This window comes from Labeo rohita, chromosome 10 (assembly GCF_022985175.1).
Source record: "Labeo rohita strain BAU-BD-2019 chromosome 10, IGBB_LRoh.1.0, whole genome shotgun sequence".
NCBI lineage: Eukaryota > Metazoa > Chordata > Actinopteri > Cypriniformes > Cyprinidae > Labeo > Labeo rohita.
This window is the reverse complement of record NC_066878.1, coordinates 16,308,313-16,332,260: the sequence shown is the minus strand read 5'-3', so window position 1 is coordinate 16,332,260 and position 23,948 is coordinate 16,308,313. Positions and strand designations below refer to the sequence as shown.

At 36.4% G+C, this 23,948-nt stretch overlaps 2 protein-coding genes across 7 annotated transcripts in view; both read right to left on the bottom strand.

Annotated features, from left to right (window-relative positions):
* depdc5 (DEP domain containing 5, GATOR1 subcomplex subunit) overlaps positions 1 to 15,535 on the bottom strand; it is a 36,779-nt gene extending 21,244 nt beyond the window's left edge. For all 5 annotated transcript variants that reach the window (XM_051120508.1, XM_051120510.1, XM_051120511.1 and 2 more), the window contains exons 1-24: positions 15,053 to 15,535; positions 14,853 to 14,940; positions 12,893 to 12,939; positions 12,707 to 12,792; positions 12,504 to 12,587; positions 12,371 to 12,420; positions 11,233 to 11,302; positions 11,078 to 11,156; positions 10,928 to 10,989; positions 10,752 to 10,821; positions 10,598 to 10,670; positions 9,018 to 9,121; positions 8,085 to 8,159; positions 7,869 to 8,003; positions 7,726 to 7,787; positions 7,548 to 7,621; positions 7,379 to 7,448; positions 7,216 to 7,252; positions 7,002 to 7,122; positions 5,123 to 5,352; positions 4,831 to 5,031; positions 4,559 to 4,694; positions 4,355 to 4,452; positions 1,729 to 1,779 (exon numbers count right to left, since the gene is read on the bottom strand). In XM_051120508.1, the coding sequence (XP_050976465.1) occupies positions 1,729 to 1,779; positions 4,355 to 4,452; positions 4,559 to 4,694; positions 4,831 to 5,031; positions 5,123 to 5,352; positions 7,002 to 7,122; positions 7,216 to 7,252; positions 7,379 to 7,448; positions 7,548 to 7,621; positions 7,726 to 7,787; positions 7,869 to 8,003; positions 8,085 to 8,159; positions 9,018 to 9,121; positions 10,598 to 10,670; positions 10,752 to 10,821; positions 10,928 to 10,989; positions 11,078 to 11,156; positions 11,233 to 11,302; positions 12,371 to 12,420; positions 12,504 to 12,587; positions 12,707 to 12,792; positions 12,893 to 12,939; positions 14,853 to 14,940; positions 15,053 to 15,122 (2,173 nt within the window). In that variant the 5' untranslated portion in view covers positions 15,123 to 15,535. The remainder of the gene's footprint in view (positions 1 to 1,728; positions 1,780 to 4,354; positions 4,453 to 4,558; positions 4,695 to 4,830; positions 5,032 to 5,122; positions 5,353 to 7,001; positions 7,123 to 7,215; positions 7,253 to 7,378; positions 7,449 to 7,547; positions 7,622 to 7,725; positions 7,788 to 7,868; positions 8,004 to 8,084; positions 8,160 to 9,017; positions 9,122 to 10,597; positions 10,671 to 10,751; positions 10,822 to 10,927; positions 10,990 to 11,077; positions 11,157 to 11,232; positions 11,303 to 12,370; positions 12,421 to 12,503; positions 12,588 to 12,706; positions 12,793 to 12,892; positions 12,940 to 14,852; positions 14,941 to 15,052) is intronic.
* A 1,906-nt stretch (positions 15,536 to 17,441) lies between these two features.
* Positions 17,442 to 22,725, bottom strand: rab36 (RAB36, member RAS oncogene family). 2 transcript variants are annotated; one of them, XM_051120526.1, is made up of 11 exons: positions 22,634 to 22,725; positions 22,113 to 22,199; positions 21,593 to 21,684; positions 19,648 to 19,722; positions 19,450 to 19,551; positions 19,294 to 19,358; positions 18,485 to 18,536; positions 18,324 to 18,405; positions 18,145 to 18,235; positions 17,925 to 18,041; positions 17,442 to 17,841 (listed from the first exon to the last, which is right to left on the bottom strand). In XM_051120526.1, the coding sequence occupies exons 2-11, from the start codon at positions 22,164 to 22,166 to the stop codon at positions 17,786 to 17,788; spliced, it is 786 nt and encodes a 261-aa protein (XP_050976483.1). In that variant the 5' UTR covers positions 22,167 to 22,199; positions 22,634 to 22,725; the 3' UTR covers positions 17,442 to 17,785. The 2 variants fall into 2 exon arrangements, with proteins under 2 accessions (XP_050976483.1, XP_050976484.1); XM_051120527.1 differs by lacking the exon at positions 19,648 to 19,722 and having other exon boundaries at positions 22,634 to 22,712.
* Positions 22,726 to 23,948: the final 1,223 nt, after the last annotated feature.

Sequence of the window (23,948 nt, the reverse complement as noted above, 5' to 3'; positions counted from 1 at the left end):
GCATACACTTTTAAACCCCAATAGAATTAAAGTGTTCAATTCTTCTTCGTAAATATCAATAGCTGATTAGCATGCTAGCTTAACATACACCTTTTACATCCTTATGGTACAGATGTTCGATTCTATTTGTGAAATTCACTAGCTGATTAGCATGTTAGCTTAGCATACACCTTTTACATTCCTATGGTACAAATGTTCAACTCTGAATATCACTAGCTGATTAGCATGCTAGCTTAGCATACACTTTTAAACCCCAATAGAATTAAAGTGTTCAATTCTTCTTTGTAAATATCAATAGCTGATTAGCATGCTAGCTTAGCATACACCTTTTACATCCTTATGGTACAGAGGTTCGATTCTATTTGTGAAATTCACTAGCTGATTAGCATGCTAGCTTCGCCTACACCATTTACACTCTTATGGTACAAATGTTCAACTCTTATTTGCGAATATCACTAGCAGATTAGCATGCTAGCTTAGCTTACACCTTTTACACCCTAATGGAACAAATATTCAATTCTTTTTTGGGAATATCACTAGCCGATTAATGTGCTAGCTTAGCCTACACTATTTATACTCTAATGAAGCAAACTTTTAATTCTTATTTGTGAATATCATGAGCCAATTACTGTGCTAGCTTGGCTTACACATTTTACACCCTAATGTACAAATGTTTGACACTTATTTATGAATATCACTAGCCGTTTAGTGTTCTAGCTTAGCGTACACCTTTTATACCATAGTGGTACAAATAATCAATTTGTATTTGTGAAAATTATTAGCTGATTAACGTACTAGCTTAGCCTACTCCTTTTACACCCTATTGGAATAAATGTTCAATTCTTATATGTGAATATAACTAGCCAATTATCATGTTAGCTTAGCCTACCCACAAGAAACCTAAATGGAACAAATGTTCAGTTCTTATTTGTGAATATCAGTAGCCAGTTAGCATGCCACCTTGGCCTACACCCTTTACAACCTATTGGAACAAATAATCAATTTGTATTTGTGAATATCTCTACCTGATTAGCGTGCTAGCTTAGCCTACACCTTTTACACCCCAATGGCATAAATGTTCAATTCTTCTTTGTAAATATCACTAGCTGATTATCAAGCGAGCTTAGCCTACACACTTTACAACCTAATGGTACAAATGTTTATTTCTTATTTGTACATATCACTAGCCGATTAGCTTGTTAGCTTTGTACCCTAATGGAACAAATACTAAACTCTGTTAAACTGTGGGTGGTGTGAGAATAAGATTCAGGCAATAACAAACGCTCAAGTGGCACAACCATTTAGTGAATTCCCTCAGAGGTTGTGGACCACCTTCTTCGCTCATCAAACTTTCACCCATAAACAACACAGCCACTCAACTCTGTCATTTATATGATCTACCGCACCAGCTCGAGATACCCAAACAACCTTATACAAAGATAAAGAACAGTAATTCCCTCAAGGGCACACCTGATTTGAGGTGTCTAACCCAAAAGTGCCAAAATCAAAGATAAGAGTAAAGACTTAAGTACCTTAAATCATTCAACAATAGATAGCAGATTTCCTGCCCAAACCCCCACCCTTGAAATATGAAAGCATTTAAGTAACTGCAGCTAACCAAAGTATATTTCTGGCGTATGTGTGGTAAATTTTCATTCACTTCGAAGTGAATGAAGACTGGAGATGTGACGTGTTTTTGATTCTCTTCAATGATGGGGAAGAACTCACTCGGATCTGGACTGGAGTAATCCTCAAAGGAACCACGGTTCACTGGCGTTCCTACAAAAGCAAGAGCAGTAACAACATGAACTTAACGTCTGGTTTCACAGAGAACAGTCATTTGATGACCAGACAATGTAATTACAAGAGTGGCTCCAAGAAGCATTTACTGGTCATACTTAACGATGCATGAAGGTCATGTACGAATGGAAATCGCAAAATTCTCTTAAATGATTCTGGTTTCTTGACAATGGCACTAAAGAGATAGATCACCCAAAGATTCTGTTATCATTTACTCTCCAAACTTTCTTTTGTTGAGCAGAAAGAAGATATTTTAAAGAATGTTGGTAAACAAACTTTGGACAGTAGCCACTGACTTCCCTAGTATTTTTTTGTCAGACAGAATGGCAAATTCAGCGTTATGATTGGTCAGATCGCCTGTCAATAAAGCAGTTTGCGAACGGTCAATTGTGAAGTTTTTTTCAATTTTTGGTCCAAACACGGACCCGCTCATGACAGTCATTCCTTGCATGTTTTTTGAATCACTGCAAAAAACAGTTCAAAGCAGTTATTTGTTTGGGACTCAGACTACACAAGTTGTGTTGCCAACTCATCTAAGATCATTAATTCAGGAATGAGACTATAACAGTCACACTGCATGTTTTTTGATTCACAACAAAGAACCAGTCCACAAGAGTCAGGTCACAAGAGCTGTTTGGGACTTAAACTACACTAGTCGCATTGTATGTTATGATTCACAACAAAGAACAGACTCATAAAAGTCTTCTGTTTGGGAATCAGACTATGCCAGCTACATTTTATGTTTTTAATTCAGTACAAAGAATCAGCTCTTAAAGGACTAGTTCACTTCAGAATTAAAATTTCCTGATAATTTACTCACCCCCATGTCATTCAAGATGTTCATGTCTATCTTTCTTCAGTCGAAAGAAATTAAGGCTTGTGAGGAAAACATTCCAGGATTTTTCTCCATATAGTGGACTTCAATGGGAGCCAATGGGTTGAAGGTCCAAACCACAGTTTCAATGCAGCTTCAAATGGCTCTACACGATCCCAGCCAAGGAATCGTAGTGAAATGATCTGTCATTTTACAAAAAAAAGTAAAGGAACACTCCAGTTTTTTTTTTTTTTTTTAAATAGGCTCATTTTCCAGCTCCCCTGGAGTTAAACAGTTGAGTTTTACCGTTTTCAAGTACATTCAGCTGATCTCCAGGTGTGGCGGTAGCACTTTTAGCATAGTTTAGCATAGATCATTGAATCTGATTAGACCATTAGCATCTCACTCAAAAGTTTCAACATTTTTCCTATTTAAAACTTCTGTAGTTACACTGTGTACAAAGATGGACGAGAAATCAAAAGTTGTTACGGCTATGAACTAAACTCATTATGGCATAATAATCAAGGAACTTTGCTGCCGTACCATGGGTGCAGCAGGCACAATGATATTTCGCAGCCGTCAACTCTGCCGGCCACAACTCTGTGTCTATGCAAACTTAGTGCCGGTCACTTTCAGGCGCTGCGAAATATCATTGCGCCTGCTGCACCCATGGTACAGCAGCAAAGTTCCTTGATTATTACGCCGGAATGAGAGTATAGTTCCTAGCCATATCAGCCTAGAAAATCGCAACTTTTCATTTTCCGTCAGTCTTAGTACACAATGTAACTACAGAAGAGTCCAAAAATATCGTCATTATATATGGTCATTTCTGAGCCAGATGCTATCGGTCTAATCAGATTCAATGATCTATGCTAAGCTATGCTAAAAGTGCTACCGTTAAACCTGGAGATCGCCTGAATGGATTCGAAAACAGTAAAACTCAACTGTTTAACTATAGGGGAGTTGGACAATGAGCCTATTTTCAAAAAAAGTGGAGTGTTCCTTTAAGATTTGTATACTTCTTAACCACAAATGCTCATCTTCCACTAGCTCTGCGATGTGGGGTCTATGACTTGACATATTACATAATAACGTTGGAAAGGTCACGCATGGTTAGTTCTTAATCTGTGTACTCCGGTTAAAAAAGGAAGGGTAGGGCGAAAAACTCTCTAATTTTTTCCTCCAACTTCTAAATTGTCCGACATCATTGTTTTACCTTTGTTTGTAAAGGGCGTTTGACTTTCTTTGCATGTTTGATTCGTAAACACTGGGTCGGTACTTCCACCTACATCATTCGTGACCTTTCCAAGGTGATTACGTAATGCATGAAGTCAAGCTAGTGCAAGATGAGCATTTGTGGTTAAAAAGTATAGAATTTTTTTTTTTTTTTTTTTAGAAAATGGCCGATTGCTTTGCTAGATAAGATCCTTATTCATTGGCTGGGATTGTGTAGAGCTGCACTGAAACTGCAAATTGGACCTTCAATCCATTGATCCCCATTGAAGTCCACTATATGGAGAAAAATCCTGGAATGTTTTCCTCAAAACCCTTAATTTCTTTTTCGACTGAAGAAAGCAAGACACGAACATCTAGGATGACATGGAGGTGAGTAAATTACAGAAAATTTTAATTCTGGAGTGAACTATTCCTTTAAGAGTCACTCTGACATTCATAAACTGTCTTAATATCTTTTAAAGAGCCACTGTGTAATAGTAGGTTATGTAAGTGAAAATAATGCACCAGTGCTGTTGCTACTAGCTGGACTTCCAGAGACATTATCGGGAACTCCTGTGATGTACAGTCCATTCTCTCCTGCATGTCGGGACGCTGTCCGCTTGCTAAAACACACACATTTATACCATTATTAGTCTATCATCATTAGTTTATCACGTTGTTGCATTTTCCCTTTCCAAATAACCCCTTACTCATGTGTGCGTGACTGACCTTCCCGTAGCTTCGTGATAGGCCAGTTCCAGCAGCTCGGCTGAGGTACGAGCCGGGTCTCTCTGCTCACTACCCTGCAGCTCTGCCATGTTCTGTCTCGTCTGATGGTGGATCTGGATTGCCTCTCCAGAAGGACCTTGAACATCCACACAATATTATATAAAAACACGTAGAGACTCTAGTGAAGTATTAGTGGTCGTTATGCAAAATATTTGACCACAGAATGCAGACTGACCAATCAGAAGCAAGTATTTCAGACGTGAATCACTTACCCACAGGGAATGTGTGCATCCATCGACGGCGGTTGGAGGTGAGTTTCATTGGCATGCGTGAGGGGGCGAACGGGTTGATGAGGGCCCTCTGGGGCGTGTAACCACCCGGCCGTACGTGCAGGGTGGACTCGGCACTTCCCACCGTGAAGCGGCCCGGAGCACTGGAGTCCCTCTGAGACTCTACCATCCTTTCTAGCAATTCTGCCGCAATGAGACAGATGAGAAGCAGTGAACATCAGCCAGATGTTTCTGTCTACATCAACACACAGGTGCACACTGATCGGTTCTGTACCTCTTGTGCAGCTGGTGTACCCCAGGGAGCTGCTGACCTCGTATTGGCCCTGAGCCGGGCGTGGGATGAGCAGGATGTTAGAGATGTGGCTCAAACTGTCATCTGATGCCAGGCTCCTCTGTTCTTCTGGTCCTGTATGCCTGGTTGGGGGAGAGCTGCCCACTACACCTCCACTGACATCTGTTGAGCCCCAACTTTTCCTGCTGGCTGACTCCCTCTCCCGGCTCGACCTGACACACACAATCAGAGGCTGAACGTATAAACTGCCATATATACAGAGGAAATTGTCAATATGATTAATTCTAAAATCTTAAATAGGGATGCACTGAAATTATCACAATTGCAAGTTTTTTCTCACAATTGCGAGTTCACATCTGACAATTCTAACTGTTTTTTCGCAATTGTGCGTTCACACCTTGGAATTCCTTTTTTCTCGAAACTGTGAGTTCACATCTTGCAATTGACATTTTTCTTGGAATTGCAAGTTCACATCTAGCATTTCTGACTTTTTTTCTCAAAATTGTGAGTTTACATTTCACAATTCTTTTTATTTCAGAATTTCAAGTTCACATCTCACAGTTCTTTTTATCCCACAATTGCGAGTTCACATCTTTTTTGTCGCAGTTGCGAGTTCTTTGCAATCTTGCAATTTTTTTTTCTTGGAATTGCGAGTTCAAATCTTGCAAATGACAGTTTTCTAACATTTGTGAGTTTACATCTTGCAATTGCTAGCTTACATCTCATAATTCGTTTTTTTGCATTTTGCATTTGCAATTCTTACTTTTTTCTTACAATTGCGAATCTGACGTTAGAACACACAAAATATTCTGTAAGTCAGAACTGTGAGATGTAAACTCGCAATTCTGGGAAAATATCAGTAGTTTTCCCCCACAAACTGAACTTCATTACTTCATTAGATAAAAAGTTGCAATTACCTTTTTTAAAAATATTTAGTGGCAGAAATGGGCTTCTATAAATAACTGTATATGAACATTTAAATTGCACATAAGGCAGTTTTAATGAAATAATTATTTTCACACGTAATAAAAACCTGTTTATAAGCTGTTTTTCTGCAGTTGAAAAAATTAATGAGTAGTTACGAGACAGGACACATTTCAATAAGTTGTACTGTTTCTTTCAACATACCTTCTGATGTTCATTCATGTTTATTTCATGTTATAACTAGTACTAAAGAGAAGATGATCGGGTTCACAGAGGTACTACATCAGGGATAGGCAAGGTCGGCCCTGGAGTGCTGATGACCTGCAGAGTTTAGTTCCAACTCTAATCAAATACACCTGAACAAGCTAATCAAGGTCTTCAGGATTACTAAGGCAACAGGCGGATGAGGGTTTTTTTCAGGGTTGGAGCTAAACTCTGCAGGATATTGGCACTCCAGGACCAACGTTGACTATCCCTGCACTACATCTTTCTGTCATGCTACATTAAAGAGTGCCAAAACTGTACTTACTGTTTGAATTTCATAATAAAATAAATAGAATATCAAAGTATATCATATCAAAAATAACAGAACACAAAGCTTATTGCGACTACAGGATGGTAAACATGGTACAAGTAATTTTAAGTGAAGTTTTGTTCACACGCAAACTGAAAATAAAACAGACTAAAAGACTGATCTAAATAAAGGTCTATTAAAATCATGAAATCGATACCATTTCCATCCATAATATCGGCACTCCCAAAATTTGTTCAATTAGCTTCCTGACAAATATTTTCGTTTAATTTTGGTGCATGACTAACATGAAGTATCTTCCCATCCAGAAGCTCAAGCGAGCAGATTTGTAAAACTGCAGTCATAATTCAAGGAATGTTTTACCCAAAAAATGAAAAATGACGACGGGATTATTATTTAACATACCTGAAGTTGGTGGACCTCTGGGCTCTAGAAGGTCCAGGAAGCCTAAAGACCTGAGCATCATACGCATCGTAGTCCACCTGGATCGGAAGGCTATTCTCAGTATCTTTGGGGGCACAAAGAGCTGAGAAAGACAAATCCAGCTCAAGTCAGATCCCCGCAAACCCTTATACAATTTAAAAAACTAAAATATAAAACCTACTAGTGACCTACTTACAATGTTCTTTGCTGCTTCTGGCTTTCTCAGCATGAGCCTTAAGATGAAAAGACATCAAAATGACAGCAGCTTCATTAGCAGTTTTACAAATCTTAAGTTGTCCTCATAATAAAAATGTTAGAAAGTCAGAAGGTGTTGTCAGCTAAAGAGCCATATTTCTAACCTTTTTTCCAGCCAGCTTGATGCGTGGTGTAAAACAGCTGCATGAGTTCTGGCTCTTTGATGTGTAAAAGCTGTAGAATTCATATTTATCATAGTGAGCTCATCTGCATTAACCTATTAATGTTTTTTTTTGCACCTAGCAGTCAGTAGCAATAGCTCTGAAATCTCACCTGTGGTTGATCCAGTGAGGCAGGTTGTAGTCATCGCCAATTCTAGAGTCTCCGTGCACAGTGCGGTTATGTAACTGATAAAATGATATGAAAATGTTTTTCAGCTCATTTAAAAGTATTAAAACATTCAGATCTGATTTTATGCTCAAATGCCAAACCTAATATGGTCTTTACCAACCTTGAAGAGTGGAACAGCGTGGAGGGGCTGCTCTCCCATGCATACCAGATCAACACCGATGCCTGTTAAGAAGATACCATAACATAAGCGCCCACCGCACTGTGCTACTAAACAAACAGCAAATGTACAACAAGCTCACTGACCGTTGTCAATCATGCGTTGTTTGGTGAGGATCATGAGCAAGCGGTCCACCTCGAACACACCCACTCCTGGAGTAATGACCACTGACATCTGACCCGTACGGTCAAAGTTACGGTTGATGTAGTGCTTATCAAAGACTGAAAGAGACAAAACAGGACACTGATATCAGGACAAACAGCTCTGCTGAAGTGCTGTGGAACTGTAGACTAAATACAAACCATTGAAAGACAAGTTGATAGCTTCCAGATAATTCCCCTGAGCAGCAGTGGAATTGTGCCCGCACAGGAATCCATCTGCAATATTGCAACATAAACATAATGTGTGTCAATCTTAGACTCTTACACTTGCAGTAATGGCATTTTCTGTTTTCAACATTGATAATAAAAAGAAATGTTTCTCGAGCAGCAAATCAGAATATTAGAATGATCGCGTGACACTGAACCTCGGGTTCGAGCCTCCATTAAGGACAGCAAGCCAAGTTTGTTTACTATTGCCCATCAGGACTGGATCAGGACTCAAATATCTATTTGAAAGTTTGCTTCAATGTTTTTGGAGATGTGAGCTTCAGGGCGTTAGCAGCCATTCAGCACTCATAAACCCGCCGAGAGCAGCCTTACCTCGGCCAGATCTTCTGGAATTTGCTGCTGGCTCTGATGTCTCTATCATGGTTAAACATGAGATTCATTTTGGGTAAATCTAATGGGCAGTCTTTGGTCTCGTTAATCTATTATTTGTTCCAGAGCAAATAGTTTGAATGAATGAAACAACTCAACGTTCCCTCGTTACTAGTTCTAAAGTGACGTTTTGGAATTAGTAATGGAGGTTTGGGCTCAGCTGTTCAACTATCAAACTGAAATTTGAATGCATGGCAGAAGGAAGTAGCACAAAAGAGGGTTTTTAAAGACACTTCATTGTTGTTTCTTATGTATTTACACACTCATGCTGTCAGAACATTGTATAAATGCAATATCACACTTGTAGCTGTGCGATATGGCTTTATATCGACATGCTGTGATTATCTGCGGCCTCATGCCTAAGCCAAATCTCAGCTGTGCTGATACACAGGCATGCAGATTTACAGCCATAGAGCACTGCTATTCATGTGATATTGCCCATATATACACATATATGTAACAGGACTGCATACGCACCTGCTCCTTTAAGACGCACCAGCACAGGATACTGTATGAAGAGTTTTTTAATGGTGATGAGCAGAGATGTCCACTCATCACGCCTTTCATTCTGGGCCACCACCCTGCATAAGAATGAAAATTAGGGCTGCTGCTTAAACCAGTATAAATACACAGTGCCTTGCGAAAGTATTTATATCCCTTTATTTTTTTTCCACATTTTGTTGTGCTGCAGCCTTGTGTTAAACTGCTTTAAATTACTTTTTTCCCCACATCAATCTACATCCATACACCATAATGACAAAGCACAAAACAGGTTTATAACAACTTTGCAAATTTATTAGAAATAAAGAACTGAAATGATTCCATTGCATAAGTATTCATACCCTTTTCTGGGACTTTTGAAGTTAAACTCAGGAGCACTCACATTGCTTGTAGATGTTACTACACTTCAAGTGGAGTTAAACTGTGGTAAATTCATTTGAATGAAAGGTCTAACAGCTGAAAATGCATATCAGAGGTCAAAACAACAGCCTGTGGAGCTCAGAAACAGGATTGTGTCAAGGCACAGAACTGGGGAAGAGTTCAGAAAAAAATTCTTCTTCATTGAAGGTTCACAGAAGTATGCAGGCTCCATTAATCATAATGGAAAATTCTTGGAACAACTTGGACTCTTCCTAGAGCTGGCCTCCTGGCCAAACTGAGCAATTGATGGAAAAGGGTGACCCTTTGGTTAGACTGGTGACCAAGAAGCTGATGGTCACTGTAGTTGAGCTCCATGATGATATATGCAGATGGGAGAAATATACAGAAGGACAAACATCACTGCAAAACTCCACCAAACCGGTCTTTATGGCGGTGTGGCCAAACTCAGACCTCCTCAGTGAAGACACATGAAAATACACCTGGAATTTGCAACAAAGCACCAAAAGGACCCTCATACTGTGAGAAATAAGATTTTCTAGTCTGATGAACCTCAATTCCAAGCATCATGTATGGAGGAAACCAAGCATGGCTCATCACCTGCAGAGCACCCGCAGAGCAGGTAAAGTGTGCTGGTAGCAGCCTTATGCTGTGGGGCTGTTTTTCAGTGGCAGGGACTGAAGGACTCTTCAAAGTAGAAGGAAAGCTCAATGCACCAAAATATTGACTGGGCAGAAGGTTCACCTTCCAACAGGACAATGACCCTAAGCACACAGCAAGAGTGGCGTATAGACAACTCTGTGAATGTCCTTAAGTGGCCCAGCCACAGCCTGGGCTTGAATGCAATCAAATATTTCTGGAGAAACCTGAAAATGTCTGCCCGCACCCATCCAAGCTGACAGATCTTGAAAGGTGGAAGAGGTGAGGCAAAGAATGGCAGATAATTGCCAAATGCAGATGTGCAAAACCTGTCGCATCATACCCAAAAAGACTTGAAGCTGTAAAGGTGCGAGTAACGTAAAGGAATGAGTTAAGCGTATGAATACTTATGCATAGTACTTATTTCAGTGTTTTATTTTTAATAAGTTGGCAAAGTTGCCATCGTGAAAAAATGAAGGGGTATGAATACTTTTGCAAGGCACTAAACCAGTAGACTTAATGCTTGTGAACTTCTGGACCTGTAGAAATCCTCATAATACCGTCCCTCATGGTCTTGTCGGACTGATGATCTTTGGAGCTCTGGGAACTCTTCTACATGAAGAAACATCCATAATCAATTACTATCGTTCAAATTATACAACCCAAGCACTTTTTTACATATGAAACACTTACCCAGTGATTTGGCAGAGTAGAAGGTACGAGAGAACAGCACCACTGTAACCTCATGGCTGCAGTTCTTCTCCTAGAAAAGTGGATATATTTTAACAAAGACAGTCCCAATGAGCATCATAATCAGCTATATTGTTCAGATAACATTACTTCTGGTCAATGATAAAACTGACACTCACTTTCCATTTGGCAAACAGATCCGAGAGGAAACCATTGACAGCTTTCTCAAAGTAAAGATCACCTGTGAATGAAAACAGCAGCTTAAATGACGTGAAATAACGGATTTATTCTTCTAATATTCATAATGGTTAAATAAACGGTCTGTTTACCATAGATATCAAAGTCCCACATCTCACAGCTCATCTGAATGAATATATAAACCATCGCAGAGGTGGACCGAAACACCACCTATGTGGAGAAAACAGTGAACAATGTATAGTGATGGATAGTAACACAAATTGAATTTTCAGTGAGACATTCTCACCCTTGTATCTTCACTGATGTAGCCACAAGTGACCTTCTCTCCTTTTACCCATAATTCACTGGCCTGGGCCCTGAAAACCATGATAAAATGATTTTTTGGGTTAGACATACACTACTATTCAAATGTCTGCATTCATAAATGTTTTCTCTTATGCCTAAAAGTTCTGCATTTATTTGATTAAAAAAATGTTTTTGAAATATTATATTACAAAATATTATTACAATTTATTTAACTGGTTTCAATTAGAATATTTTTAAAAATGTAATTAATGCTTGTAATTAAAGAAATGCTAATTTTAAAGAAATAAGTCAGATGGATTTAGAGGATTTTGCATCTGAACTCTTCGATTACATATGCCAATTATGTAATAGTTCAACGGTGCAATTACAAAATAAATAAATAAATCCACTTACATTATTCTGCTTGCTTAAGATGTGTGTGTCTGTGTGTTTTCCTACAGGTCATCTTAAGTTTTTTTTTTCATTGTATTAATTTTTACATTTTTTACTTTTTTATATTTAAAGGAGAAGTCCATTTCCAGAACAATTCACAAATATTTTACTCATCCCCTTGTCATCCAAGAAGCTCATGTCTTTCTGTCTTCAGTCATGAAGAAATTGTGGTTTTTGAGGAAAACATTTCAGCATTTTTCTCCACATTATTTGTATACTTTTTAAACACAAATGCCTCAAATGACTCGAAAAACCTGACGACTCGAAACAGGTGAAGTCCATTGTATAAAAAAAAAATCCTGAAATGCTTTCCTCAAAAACCATAATTTATTCACAGCTGAAGACAGAAAGACATGAACATCTTGATGTCAAGAGGGTGAGTAAATTATTTGTAAATTGTTGTTCTGGAAGTGGACTTCTCCTTTAAAGAAGAAACTACATATAAAAATGTGGCATGCAGTTGCTTCAAACAATGAAACAAATAGCTTTGCTTTAACGATTCAAAACATCATTCAATGTAAATTGTGATAATTGTTATTAATAATCGCAATTTCAAGGTAATAATTGGCGATTATTATTTTTGTCAGTGTATAAGTCATTAAATGCATACTTCTGACTGTACAATACTCGAATTGACAAATCAGATTCATGCATTTCAAACAGCCTGTAATTATGGATATTGTTACCTGATCCCTGCAAACTCTACTTTCTGTGTCACATAGGCACATGTGCTCACCTGAAAGAACATCACAAACATAAATATCATTGCAAGGCATCAAAAATGAACATCCCATGCTGACTTGAATCTAGTCTACTCACTAAGCTCTTCTTTAGTCTCCACATGTCTCCTCGTCCAATATACTGATCTTTGAAGGTGAGTTCCACCAGATCCAAAGTCACATCCTGGTAAATTTCAATGGAGCATTAGGTAATAAGGTATGAGAGGCTGTGCTATTTTGTGAATACAATTTTTAATTAAAATAGTAGGACTGTGCAATAAAGAGTATTTTTGTATAAAATACCTTTGGGTCCACAATATTGATGATGACATCCTGGTATGCGCGAAGCTTGAAGGCCTGAGCCACAGTCTGATCTACACTGATAGTTTCTGTTAGTGGCAAAAGAGAAAATTCACTTAGAATTATTAACACTGAGATACAGTTGATTAGACACTAGTATAGAAAATTAAGTGCTAATTTAAAACTCACCTTTCTGCAGGTCTTCTTTCAAACTCTTGACCTGCAACAGCAGAGGACTAAGACAAAGACACAGAAATATTATCAATGCATATATTAAAATACAGATTATACTAGTATGTGTACTTACACAAGAAAGTATTGGGTGGCACAAGATAAGTACATAGGTTAAGGTTAGGTTTAGGATAGTTATTACCCAGTTATTATAATTGCTATAATAAATGCATAGTATTTACACATGGAACATTACTGTAAAATAAAGTGCTTCCAATATACCAGGCAGTTTACAATGCTGTATAATATAGAAGACAACAGTGTAGTTTCATTAATACACTGAATTTGTTTTATTTTCATATTTTCTGTTTTAGTAATTTTGTTGCATTTTGTCATTTTTATTAGTTTTTCTTTTTAAATATGTAGTTTACATGGTCTACATAGATTTGTATAATTTTCGTTTTAGTTCAAATAAAAATTAAAATAAAAATGGTTAATATATATTCATTTAAACCTTTCACACAAGACTATGATGTAACATTTTTTTAATTTGATCAATTTATGACTTTTTATAGGATAAAATTTAACATATTTGTAGACAAAGGTTGGGATGAGTAAGATTTGTAATATTTTTTAAAAGAATTATCTTATGCTCATCAAGTCTGCATTAACTTTATAAAAAAATACAGAAAAAAGCAGTAATATTATAAAATATAATTACAGTTGTAATCATAATGATTTTCAATGTGGATATATTTTAAAATATAATATCTTTAATTTTAATATATATTTTATTATATATATATTTTAATATATATTTTATAAGTATATATATATATATATATATATATTTTTAATATATATAATACATATATAATAAATATAATATATTTATATATAATAAATACAATACAATATATATAACATAAATATAATTTTATTTAATTTGTTCACGTGATGCAAAGCTGAATTACTCCAGCCTTCCATGTCACATGATCCTTCAGAAATCATTCTAATATGCTGATTTATTACTTTTATTATCAATGTTGGAAACAGTTGTGTTTCCAACAATACTTTTTTCAGGATTCTCTGATGAATAAAAAGTTAAAAAGAACAGCATTTATTCTAACAATATAGCAATATAATCATTTCTAACAATATAAGTCACTTTTATAACACAATTTTATCAATTTTTTTTTTGATAATTTTTTGACAGATTTATCCATTTTCCTTGGTGAATAAAAATAATTTCTTAAAAAAAAAAAGAATACAAATCTAACTGACCACAAACTATTAAATATTGTTACAAAAATTTCCATTTTAAATAAATGCTGTTATTTAACATTTTCATTTATTAAAGAATCCTGAAAAAAGTATCACAGTTTCCAACGAAATATTAGATATTAAGCACAACTGTTTTTAAAACTGATAATAAATCAGCATATTATACTGATTTCTGAAGGATCATGTTACATTGAAGACTGGGGTAATCATGCTGAAAATTCAGCTTTGCATCACAGGAATAAATTACATTTTAAAATATACTGACATAGAAAACAGTTATTTTACATTGAAATAATATTTCACAATATTATTTTTTTTTCTGGATTTTTGATTAAGTAAATGCAGCCTTAATGAGCATTAGAAACTTCTTTAAAAATATTAAAAATCTTACTGATCCCCAACTTTTGAATGGCAGTGTATTTCTGTGAGACTGACCTGAAATTATATTAATAGGTTTTTTTTTTAATACATAGTTTATGTAGCCTATATAGTTTTAGTCTGTATAAGTTTTTATTTGTTTAAGGTTTAGTTTAAAATAAAAAGGAAAATAAAAATTGTTAAGTTTCATTTAACATTTCATTTAACCAAATTACAGCTTTTTATAGTTTTTCCTAATGATGTTACAATGAAATGCCACATATTTCTGGACATATTTCTTTGAGATCAGCAGAAATCAGTAGAAAGCTCCTCTTACCTGTACTCATCATTTGGATGTGCAATCTCGACAATATCCCCCAGTTTAACCTGAGAGAACACTTTAGGATTCATCATCAACTCATCGTCTGTGGAGAAAGAGTAAGTGTTAAGAGATGCGTGCAAAACACAAGCATGTTAAATAAACCGGTGTCATAAACTAAAACCAGATCAGTATTAAAATATGAAGAACATTCTCACCACTCCCTCCAAAGCCCTTCTTGTGCACCACAAGTTTGTAGGACCTGTTTGCCTTCATGGTGACAGTCATTGTCTTGATGATGATGTACAGTCAGTCACATACACATTTACAAACTGAGAAATATCCAGTGCTTAAGTAGTCGGCAAAATATCAACATCTTCATTTCCGCATCCTTCAAAACGACATACTATGCATCAACAAAAGTATTAAAGTGCTTGAAAATGAAGAAGCACAATAAAACAGTCTGTCAGTCTGTCATCCTCCGGTTTGTTTACAAGTCTCGTGACTCATTTCTTCTGACCCCAGAGAACGCTCTACAAAAACTTCTTCCAACTGTTAGACACGGGTTTATTAGAAAGAGAGTCAATATTTATATACACACCAACAACGCGCAGCTTAACTCATATCTGCCAGAAATAATGCAACATTTGTACTGTTTTCTAAACTAAGCTGACAGTGTCTTCTTCGGGCTTGTGGTAATAGAGAGAAGCACAGCGCCGCCTAGCGTATTGGAGATTCGCACTCAAAAACAAGTCTGCCTCTATTCTAATATAATATAATATAATATAATATAATATAATATAATATAATATAATATAATATAATATAATATAATGTAATTATAATATAATATAATATAATATAATAACACTGAAAGGTGAAGCAGTATTTTTTTGTCACTGCTGTACATACAGTTGTCAAAAGTTTACATATACTTTGCAGAATCTGCAAAATCTACCAAATTGTATGTTTTTTATTTAGTACTGACCTGAATAAGACATTTCACATAAACGTTTACATATAGTAAACACATATTATACATACACAAGAGAAAATAATAGTTGAATTTATAAAAATTACCTGTTCAAAAGTTTACATACCCCTGATTTTTAATACTGTGTTGTTTTCTGAATGATCCACAGCTGTTTTTTTTTTTGTTTTTTTTTTTTTGTGATAGTTGTTCACGAGTCCCTTGTTTGTCTTGAACAGTTAACCTGTCCGCCGTTCTTCAGAAAAATCATTTAGGTCCCACGAATTCTTTGGTTTTTCAGTATTTTTGTGTATTTGAACCATAGACTGTTAAAAATATGGACGTAGTGTCTGTGACGTCACCCGTAGGTTTCTGAAGAGCATTTTTGAAGCTCTTAGTGGGCGGGAGTGGGCCGTCGCCATCTTGGAATCGCGTCACTGCACGTCACTCTCGGATAATTGAAAATGGGCAAATAGGCGGCAATCCACCTGTCACTCAAGTGGCCACGCCCTAAATTATGCAGAACTTTAAGGCTTAATATAAATTAAACGGATGAGTTATAAAAAAAAATTCACCCCCCTCACAATTGACCAAAACCACTTTTTGAACCAGGCTGTAAACATTTTTTTCTGCTGTTAAGTTTTTAACATGGGCATTTTAACATGGGGGGTCTATTGCAGCCAGTCTCTAGCGGCCAGTTGATGAATTGCAGTTTTAGTCACTTCCATGTGGGCTTCAAGAGGGAGACCCGCTTCATTTGAACCCTTTCCAACAATGACTGTATGACTTTGAGATCCATCTTTTCACACTGAGGACAACTGAGGGACTCATCTGCAACTGTTACAGAAAGTTCAAACACTCACTGATGATCCAGAAGGAAAAATTATGCATTAAGAACCGGGGGGTGAAAGCTTTTTGAATTTAAAGATCAGGGTCAATTGTCTAATTTTGTCTTCTGGAGAACATGTAAGTATCTTCTGTAGCTTCTGAAGGGCAGTACTAAATGAAAATATATGATATTTATGTAAAATAAGACATATCCTCATTCTGTTCAAAAGTTTTCACCCCCTGGCTCTTAATGCACCATTTTTCCCTCCGAAGCATCAGTGAGTGTTCGAACCTTCTGTAATAGTTGCATATGAGTCCCTCAGTTGTCCTGTGTGAAATGATGGATCTCAAAATCATACAGTCATTGTTGGAAAGGGTTCAAAAACACAAAAATGCTGAAAAAAAAAAAAAAAAAAAAAAAAAAAAGAATTTTTGGGAACTAAAGGATTTTTCTAAAGAAAAGCAGGCAGTTTAACTGTTCAGGACAAACAATGAAATCATGAACAACTATCACTAAAAAAAAAAAAAACAGCTGTGGATCATTCAGATAACAACACAGTATTAAAAATCAAGGGTATGTAAACTTTTGAACAGGGTAATTTTTATAAATTCAACTTATTTTCTCTGGTGGACTATATGTAAACGTTTTTATGTGAAATATCTTATTCAGGTCAGTACTAAATAAAAAATAACATGCATTTTGTATGATCCCTCTTATTTTGGTAAATAATTAACATTCTGCACAACTGTCTTACCTCAAACTTGGGTAAGATAGACACAAATACTGATAAAAATTTAATAAGCTGTGCTCAGTGATAATGTATGTTTATTTCGTCTGCCAAAGGAAGATAAAAAAAAAATACAAAAGGTCGCAATAAAACATACAATGCAATTATTAAATGGCAGTTTATGCAGCAGTACAAAATACTGACGTTAATACTACAGTATAAATCAAATGTGTGAAATCATATCAGATGTCAGTCCCTTATTTTTATGTGTGCTCTGATAAGGTGGTCCCTCTCAGAGAGTACATTAATGATGCACCAACTCAGAGGTTGGTTATGTCAACCAAAACCACTTTGTTTTCTACTAGGTTAAATATTTATTCTGCTCTGTAATACAAGTCGGTTATTTCTTCTTGAACCACTGGGGGTCAACAACAAGACTTCTTCTTTGGTTTTTCTTGTGTATCTTCCAGTGCTTTATTATCTGAAATAACAAACCCACATTATTGTACTTTATACTACACAACATTTACAGCTATGTTATGATTTCAGAACGCAAACTCTTACCAAGAATATTTCCATCTCCAATATGAGCGGTGCTGGTTCCTGTCTCCAGGTCCTTCAGAATAGAATCTTCAAAGGCCAGAGCAGCCACCCGAAAGAAAAACTCCTGGACGTTTTCCCCTTCAAACCCACAGTATTAACAGTTACATGTAGCATCCATCTAGTACTTTGTGCAATGGACATAGCAACAACTATGAGGTACATTTATCCTTTCAGATTGTACCTGTTTTTGAGGACACAGCCCAGAACTCAGCATTCATTTCTGCTGCAATTTTTATGGCATCTCTCTCTGTTCTCTGGCACTCTTCTGCAGACTTGACATAAGGACAGCAGGGAGTCTTTAATAGCTTTTACAAGTAGTACATGTACATATGCATGCTTGTCTGTGGGGACTTTTCTCACCAGGAGGTCTCTTTTTGTGCCAACCAAGAACACAAAACAGGAGTCTGGTTCATTTTCCTGCAGTGCCTCTGATAACCACTGTCTGAGAAACAACCAAAAAAATCATTCAAATTAAAATAAACTTTCTGATTATTCAAAACACTACTACAGGTTTTACTTACCGTGTGTGTTCCAAGCTCTTGATATCCGCCATGTCGAAGACAGTAATAATAACTTTTAAATAGAAACACAAAATATTATAATGGGGTGTTAAAGGAATAGATGTGGAGAAATTCAGCATTACATCACTTGCTCACTAATGGATCCTCTGCAGTGAATGGGTGCAGAATGAGAGTCCAAATAGCTGATAAAAACATCATAATAATTCACAAGTAATCAACACCACTCCAGTCCATCAGTTAATGTCCTGTGAAGTGAAAAGCTAAATGTTTGTAAGAAAACTAATTATCATTAAAGCATTTTAACTTTAAACTGTTAGCAAAATACTAGTCCATAATCCATAATAATGCTGTTTCCAGTGAAAAAGTCCATCAACTGTTGTCCTCTCATATCAAAATCCACTGACATATTTGTTTAGAACTGTTTTGGGCTGTTTTCACATGTAAACAGTGCTTGATCTGTGCATATTTCTCTCCTGATTCATAAAGAGAAATTCATATTTTTCTCTTGATTTAAAGTTAAAATCTTCATGATGGACTTGTTTCTTGCAAACATGTATCTTTTCACTTCACAAGATGTTTCTTGATGAACTGGAGTGGTATGGATTACTTGGATTATTGTGACTCTAATTCTGATGGCACCCATTCACTGCAGAGGATCTACTGGTGAACAAATGATGCTGTACATTTCTCCAAATCTGTTCTGATGAAGAAAACTCATCTGCATCTTAAATGGCCTGAGGGTGAATACATTTTCAGCAAATGTTATTTTTTGGGTAAACTGTTCCTTTAAATGAGAACCTGCATTTTACCTTGAGCTCCTCTGTAATATGCTGATGCAATGCATTTGAACTTTTCCTGACCAGCAGTGTCCCATCTGCAAATATTGAAAATATATACAAATTGAAAAGACATGAACATTTCTTATGAACAGACATGTTATTTAAATCATTCAGAGAAATACTCACATTTGAAGAGAAAAGGGCAGCCCCGACATCTCAAATCTCTCAATCTCAAAGTCAACACCTATAGTAGCTTTGTAGTCTCTCTCGAACGCGTCTTTACAGAACCTATGATATACAAGCACATAACGGAACTTAACGTCCATGAAAAATACAACATGTATAATTTAAATAAACCTTATGTATACACTTTTTTTTTTTTACCTGTTTATTAAGCATGTCTTTCCCACATTGAGATCTCCAACCACTACTGCTTTTGACATCTTAAGCCTGTCATACCTAGATGATAATATACATATAATTATATAATAAATCTCTCTCTCTCTACCTATGGGCCATTCTATAGAATTGGTGCAAACTGCTGTCCGGCAACCAAAAAACACATTTAAAAAGCATGTAAGTATTCATATCTTAAATGTTTACTAAGATCTTTTTATTATATATTGAAACCCACAATAATATTTAAAATATCAGTAAGCTTAATATACAGGTGCATCTCAAAAAAATTAGAATATCATGAAAAAGTTATTTTTTTTTATTATAACTTATTTTAAAAACCGAAACTTTCATATATTCTAGATTCATTACATGTAAAGTAAAATATTTCTTTTTTTACTTATTTTTTGGGGCTTTTTATGCCTTTTGTTCAAGACAGGAATCGAATCAGGTCGCCGTGAGCGCAGTTGCGCTGTATGTCAACGCAACCACAAGGCTATTGGCGCTTTTACTTTTGTTTTTTTATTTTTGTTTTAATTTTGATGATTAGAGCTTACAGCTCATAAAAGTCAAAAATCCAGTATCTCAAAATATTAGAATATTTTCTAAGATCAATCAAAAAACGGATTTGCAAAAAAGAGAAGTTCAAGTTTTTTAAAGAGTTCATTTATGCACTCAATACCTGGTTGGCAGCACATATTACAGCAAATGACCTGCTCCTAGCACAAATTACAGCATCAGTGAAGTGTGGCATGTAAGCACATAAAGCACAGTAATATCATGGTCAGCAAACCACTTGGAAGTGGTTTTTGCACTGTGGGCAGGTCCTAAAGTCCTGCTGGAAAAGGAAATTAGCATCTCCATAAAGCTTGTCAGCAGATGGAAGCTTTGGACTTGATAAAACACAATGGACCAACACCAGCAGACGTCACCAAATCATTACTGACTTCAGAAACTTCACACTAGACCTCAAGCAGCTTGGATGCTGTGCCTCTCCAGTCTTCCCCCCAGCACCACGATTTCAAGATGAAATGCAAAATTTACTTTTATCTGAAAAGAGAACTTTGGACCACTGAGCAACGAACATTTATGAACATTTAATGAAACTCAAATGTAAATATTCTAATATTTTGAGATACTGGATTTTTAACTTTCATTTGTGGGCACAGGTGGTTGTCCCGAACCCTAACCCCTAATTTTTTATTTTTTTTTTTTGCATTTTATTCTATTATTGTTTTTTTTAAAAATATCTTTAATATCTTTTGATTTTTTTTTTTTTTTTTTTTTTTTTTTTTTTTGGAATTTCACATTAAAATTTCTTTGTAAATTATGAAAATTCATGTAAAAAAAAAAAAAGTGTATGTTTTAGTCCACTGGCTGAGACTCTCATTGGCTGTCACTCTCTCTCATAGCTCCATGGTTAGAAGAAGGCCTATTATTTTGAGGTAAAAGTGTTCAAAAGTATGAAAAATCTGTGTGTAACTTTAAAGAATGTTACTACCGAATATTGTATATGTGTACAACTGTTCAGAACTGTGCCGATTAGCATCTTACCTTCAAAAGTATCTAAAATGGTCACAAACTAATCATTTAAAGTTTTGGTAGTGACATCAATGTTTTTTGGGGTGTTATCCCATAAAATTGTCCTTTATTTGGGGGAAATACACAAAATTTCAGTATAGTTATGCAAATTTTTTGTATTTTAATATGTTCTAGTAGTGTTTCAGTATGTGGGTTAAATTTCTGTAATGTGACGCGGTCGCTACCAATACATTACTGTCACTACTGTAAATGTGCAGTCACGACCGAAACGTGGGATGTTTTGTCAAAAATAAAGTATACTGAATTATCAACTAAGATGTTATGATAGTGCTTGGCTGTGTTTCAGTACTGACAAATTTGGGGAGGGGACAAATATTCCAAAACTACCAACCCTTGCTGACGTGCCGTCCGGTCTTGGCAAGCCAACTTGGCTTTTGTATTCCAATCATCCTTCATCTGTACGCAGGCTTGTGGATTATAACACTGCAAAATAACAGAACAGAACTAATAAATGCAGATCAACTCTTATGATCATAAACATAAAATACTATGCTTATGGCAATAAACCGAGTAAGAACTGTAGTTTTGTCTAGTTTGCTACAATGTTGTCTGTTCCTTAACATGACCCACTACTGAGAAAATTAGTACAGGAAGCAGCTGTGGGAAGCCTTTTTATTTGAGCACAATTAGCTGCAGTCCTGTGATCCTGATGGATCCATCTGCACTGAGGCTCCTCTGTGGATGTCACGCATTCTCAATATACTAATCTGATGTGCTCATGACAGTTTACAGAACGCTTGCTGAATTTACTGTAGCGCTACCGGATGATTCAACCTTTTCGAATACAGAATGATCTATTCCATTAAAGTACCTGTAAATAATTGACATTAAAATGACAACAGACTCTGTACCTTTGGAAATGTCGATATGATCCTGTCTCTGCTGACAGGAGGGCTGAAATGCATTGTCTTGTCAGCAGGTTGTCCAGGGAAACTTGCCTTTGAAAGACACACACTGTCAGCACAACCAGATAACCTGCTGTAGGTGTTTACTCTGAACATTTAAGTTACATCAGCCTGAACTACTTGGTATAGCGTACTTCATACAGTAGGTGTATACTGGATATCCAACAAAGCCATAATAACTTTAAAAACATTTTTTTTAGACATGGTAGGAATGTTGTGGATATCTTTTGAGTTCAGAGTATTTTACTTCATACAGAAGACTACAGAAATATTTATGGTTAAATGAGGTAATTCCTATGTAAACACTAAGTAAACAGAGCTGCATTTTTTGCACGGGATTGGCAACACGACATAGCGCTGTAACGACGCAGTACCTTGTCAAATCTTTCAGACACATTGCTAATCGCCGTGTTAGCTCATTAAGACCTAATGAGACGGTATAAAATGAATAGGTGTCGTGTACTCACGGATATTCCTGTAGCGCAGTCTAATTTCTGCCGAATGCGTGCTGACTCTCCGCATCAAACCCTACCGTCATCGCCATAGCAACGACGAGCCGGAACCCGCAGTCACGTGGTACAGGAGATACACTACGAACGAGATACACTATAAACGTTTTTTTCCCTTAAAACATAAAACAAAATGATGTCTTCCACTATGTGTGCGAGAAATTACACCTGTGTAATGGTGCAGTATATACTGGAAACGCGGGAAAACAACAGAAATAACGTTACATTAAAAAATGCTCTAAAAATGTCAGTGTTTCGGCGTGTGGCCAAACTGTACCGTTTACAAATTACATGCCGAAAATTGTAGTTAGTAAACTATTAGATTACACATGTTACTTAATGTACTATGACTGCATTTTGATTACTTTTGACCTAGCTTATTCATCACATACAGTGGGTACGGAAAGTATTCAGACCCCCTTAAATTTTTCACTCTTTCTTATATTGCAGCCATTTGCTAAAATCATTTAAGTTCATTTTTTTTCCTCATTAATGTACACACAGCACTCCATATTGACAGAAAAACACAGAATTGTTGACGTTTTTGCAGATTTATTAAGTATTAAGGTCCTAAGTATTCAGACCCTTTGCAGTGACACTCATATATTTAACTCAGGTGCTGTCCATTTCTTCTGATCATCCTTGAGATGGTTCTACATCTTCATTTGAGTCCAGCTGTGTTTGATTATACTGATTGGACTTGATTAGGAAAGCCACACACCTGTCTATATAAGACCTTACAGCTCACAGTGCATGTCAGAGCAAATGAGAATCATGAGGTCAAAGGAACTGCCTGAAGAGCTCAGAGACAGAATTGTGGCAAGGCACAGATCTGGCCAAGGTTACAAAAAAATTTCTGCTGCACTTAAGGTTTCTAAGAGCACAGTGGCCTCCATAATCCTTAAATGGAAGACGTTTGGGACGACCAGTACCCTTCCTAGAGCTGGCCGTCCGGCCAAACTGAGCTATCGGGGGAGAAGAGCCTTGGTGAGAGAGGTAAAGAAGAACCCAAAGATCACTGTGGCTGAGCTCCAGAGATGCAGTCGGGAGATGGGAGAAAGTTGTAGAAAGTCAACCATCACTGCAGCCCTCCACCAGTCGGGGCTTTATGGCAGAGTGGCCCGACGGAAGCCTCTCCTCAGTGCAAGACACATGAAAGCCCACATGGAGTTTGCTAAAAAACACCTGAAGGACTCCAAGATGGTGAGAAATAAGATTCTCTGGTTTGATGAGACCAAGATAGAACTTTCTGGCCTTAATTCTAAGCGGTATG

What these genes read in the sequence shown, in the direction of transcription:
- rab36 (XM_051120526.1), bottom strand. Translation starts at nt 22,166, where the DNA reads ATGCATTTCAGCCCTCCTGTCAGCAGAGACAGGATCATATCGACATTT. An exon ending in ATATTACAGAGGAGCTCAAG is followed by an intron (nt 18,537 to 19,293) that starts GTAAAATGCAGG and finishes TCTATTTAAAAG; the next exon opens with TTATTATTACTGTCTTCGAC. An exon ending in GCACAAAAAGAGACCTCCTG is followed by an intron (nt 18,236 to 18,323) that starts GTGAGAAAAGTC and finishes CCTTATGTCAAG; the next exon opens with TCTGCAGAAGAGTGCCAGAG.